The sequence below is a fragment of the Penaeus monodon genome, chromosome 33 (assembly GCF_015228065.2).
Source record: "Penaeus monodon isolate SGIC_2016 chromosome 33, NSTDA_Pmon_1, whole genome shotgun sequence".
In the NCBI taxonomy this organism is placed as follows: Eukaryota; Metazoa; Arthropoda; class Malacostraca; order Decapoda; family Penaeidae; genus Penaeus; species Penaeus monodon.
Window position 1 is genome coordinate 26,429,871 of NC_051418.1, and position 1,705 is coordinate 26,431,575.

Consider the following 1,705-nt stretch of genomic DNA (forward strand, 5'->3'; position numbering starts at 1 on the left):
TATACGTGTTAGAATACTTTACTTTTGTGTTTGGACTCCCTAAAAAAATATGAAAATCCTTCTCCCTTCTCCCAGGTGTCCAGATGCCCGGCTGCGAACGCCACGTACCCCAGGTCCAGCCACGACGACGATGACGACGTGTCTGTGGTCTCGACCCTAGTCCACCCCGACCACAGCATCAACCTCCGCGACGACGCCTACCAGCCTACGCTGCCACACGCCGTCAACGACAGGAGAAACGCAGCAGCTGAGAGGGTAAATCCGGAGGAACCGGATGACGGAGGGAAGGGAGAAGGCGAGAGAGCGAACGAGGAGCGGCCGCCGCCCGAGGAAATCAGGTACTACGACGGCGGCAAGGAAGCGAGCGGGGAGGCGGTTAGCGACAGAAATGAACGTCCCTTGCCTACTAGCTACGTGCCGAAGGAGGAAAACACACAAGAACCGGCACAGGGAGACGCTGAAGAAGCCAAGACAGAGGAACGGGAAGAAGTTCCGGTAAAGGAGGAATCGCTTAATGAAGAAGGAATGGAAGAAAAGACAGATGAACCACAAGAAGAGAATTCCAAGCCTCAGGAAGTTCCGGAGACCGTTCAACCATCGCCGGCACCTCCGCCTTCAGCGCATCCAGAGCAAAAAATAGCAGAAGGAAAAGGTGCGTAAACATACTAATATAATGCTTTGACTAAAACCCTGTCTGTGCTGTAACATTCTTAAATTCATTGTTCTTGCTTCCCTGTTACGCAGAACCAGCTGCGGAGAAGAAGCTTTTGCCGCGACGAAAATCTGTCACACGTCCCCATATCCCTCCGGCACCTGATATGCCCAAAAGTAAGGCCATAGAAATTACTCTTCGATTTTTTTTTCGCTGAATATTCTTCCTTCGCAAGAAATATTTCTTTTGTATAATATAATCTTTCAGATTAATCTCGCTTGTGCTTTGCACACGAGTAATATCTATCAGAATCCTTTCTTCGACATCTAAACTATTCTAATCTCTGCACTTGTAGAGGTAGACGTAGAAGCCAGCAAGCTCCTCGAGAAGCTTGTGGGTGAAGTGCGTGAGATGCCAGTGCCCATAAGCACCCCGGATAATGACCCTCTGCTCCTCTCTCTGCCGCCTCCGAAGTGCGTGCCATTCGAGTGCAATTCTTGTGATGGGCTTCATTTGTTTAGGGCAATATTGGTACGAAAAGAATGACAATGAAATTACATGACTTTGTCAATTCTTTGGTGAATTTTGCATGTAGTAAATATATTAGTATCAGATTCACCTTTAGGATACAAGCAGATTCACATGATGTCAGGGTGTGAGGATCGGAGGTAGGCCTGTCTATTTTCATTGGATAAATTTGCATCCATAAACCACGCGATATTCAGTTATTTCCAGTTCAAAATTAATCCTAATCCAAAACGCATATTTTTTAACCGTCACTTTCCTCACCCAGAGTCTCGGAGTTCAAAGTAGCCTTCAGTTCGCGTCCGAAGATCGCTCGGACGCCTCCCGGATCCGCCATTCCCGACGGTCGCAGTGGCCGACGGGGATCTATGTGTTCTCTCAGCCCCGGAAGCCCTCCCGTTCTCCCGCCGATCAACAGGAACAACCACACGTACACGAGGGCTGCCACTTGATGCGCGTTGTTATAGGTGATGTATTTGACTTCAATCTCGACAGTCCGAGAGCAAGAGTGGTAGCGGAGTTTGCGGC

General features: G+C 49.0%; 1 protein-coding gene across 1 annotated transcript in view; it reads left to right on the forward strand.

The window, feature by feature from the left end:
- Positions 1 to 1,705, forward strand: part of LOC119594194 (lisH domain-containing protein ARMC9-like) — a gene marked incomplete in the record, with an annotated part of 29,121 nt that overhangs the window by 26,780 nt on the left and 636 nt on the right. Inside the window, 4 exon segments of the mRNA XM_037943263.1 lie at positions 76 to 652; positions 745 to 828; positions 1,008 to 1,125; positions 1,446 to 1,703. Coding sequence (XP_037799191.1) covers positions 76 to 652; positions 745 to 828; positions 1,008 to 1,125; positions 1,446 to 1,629 — 963 coding nt within the window.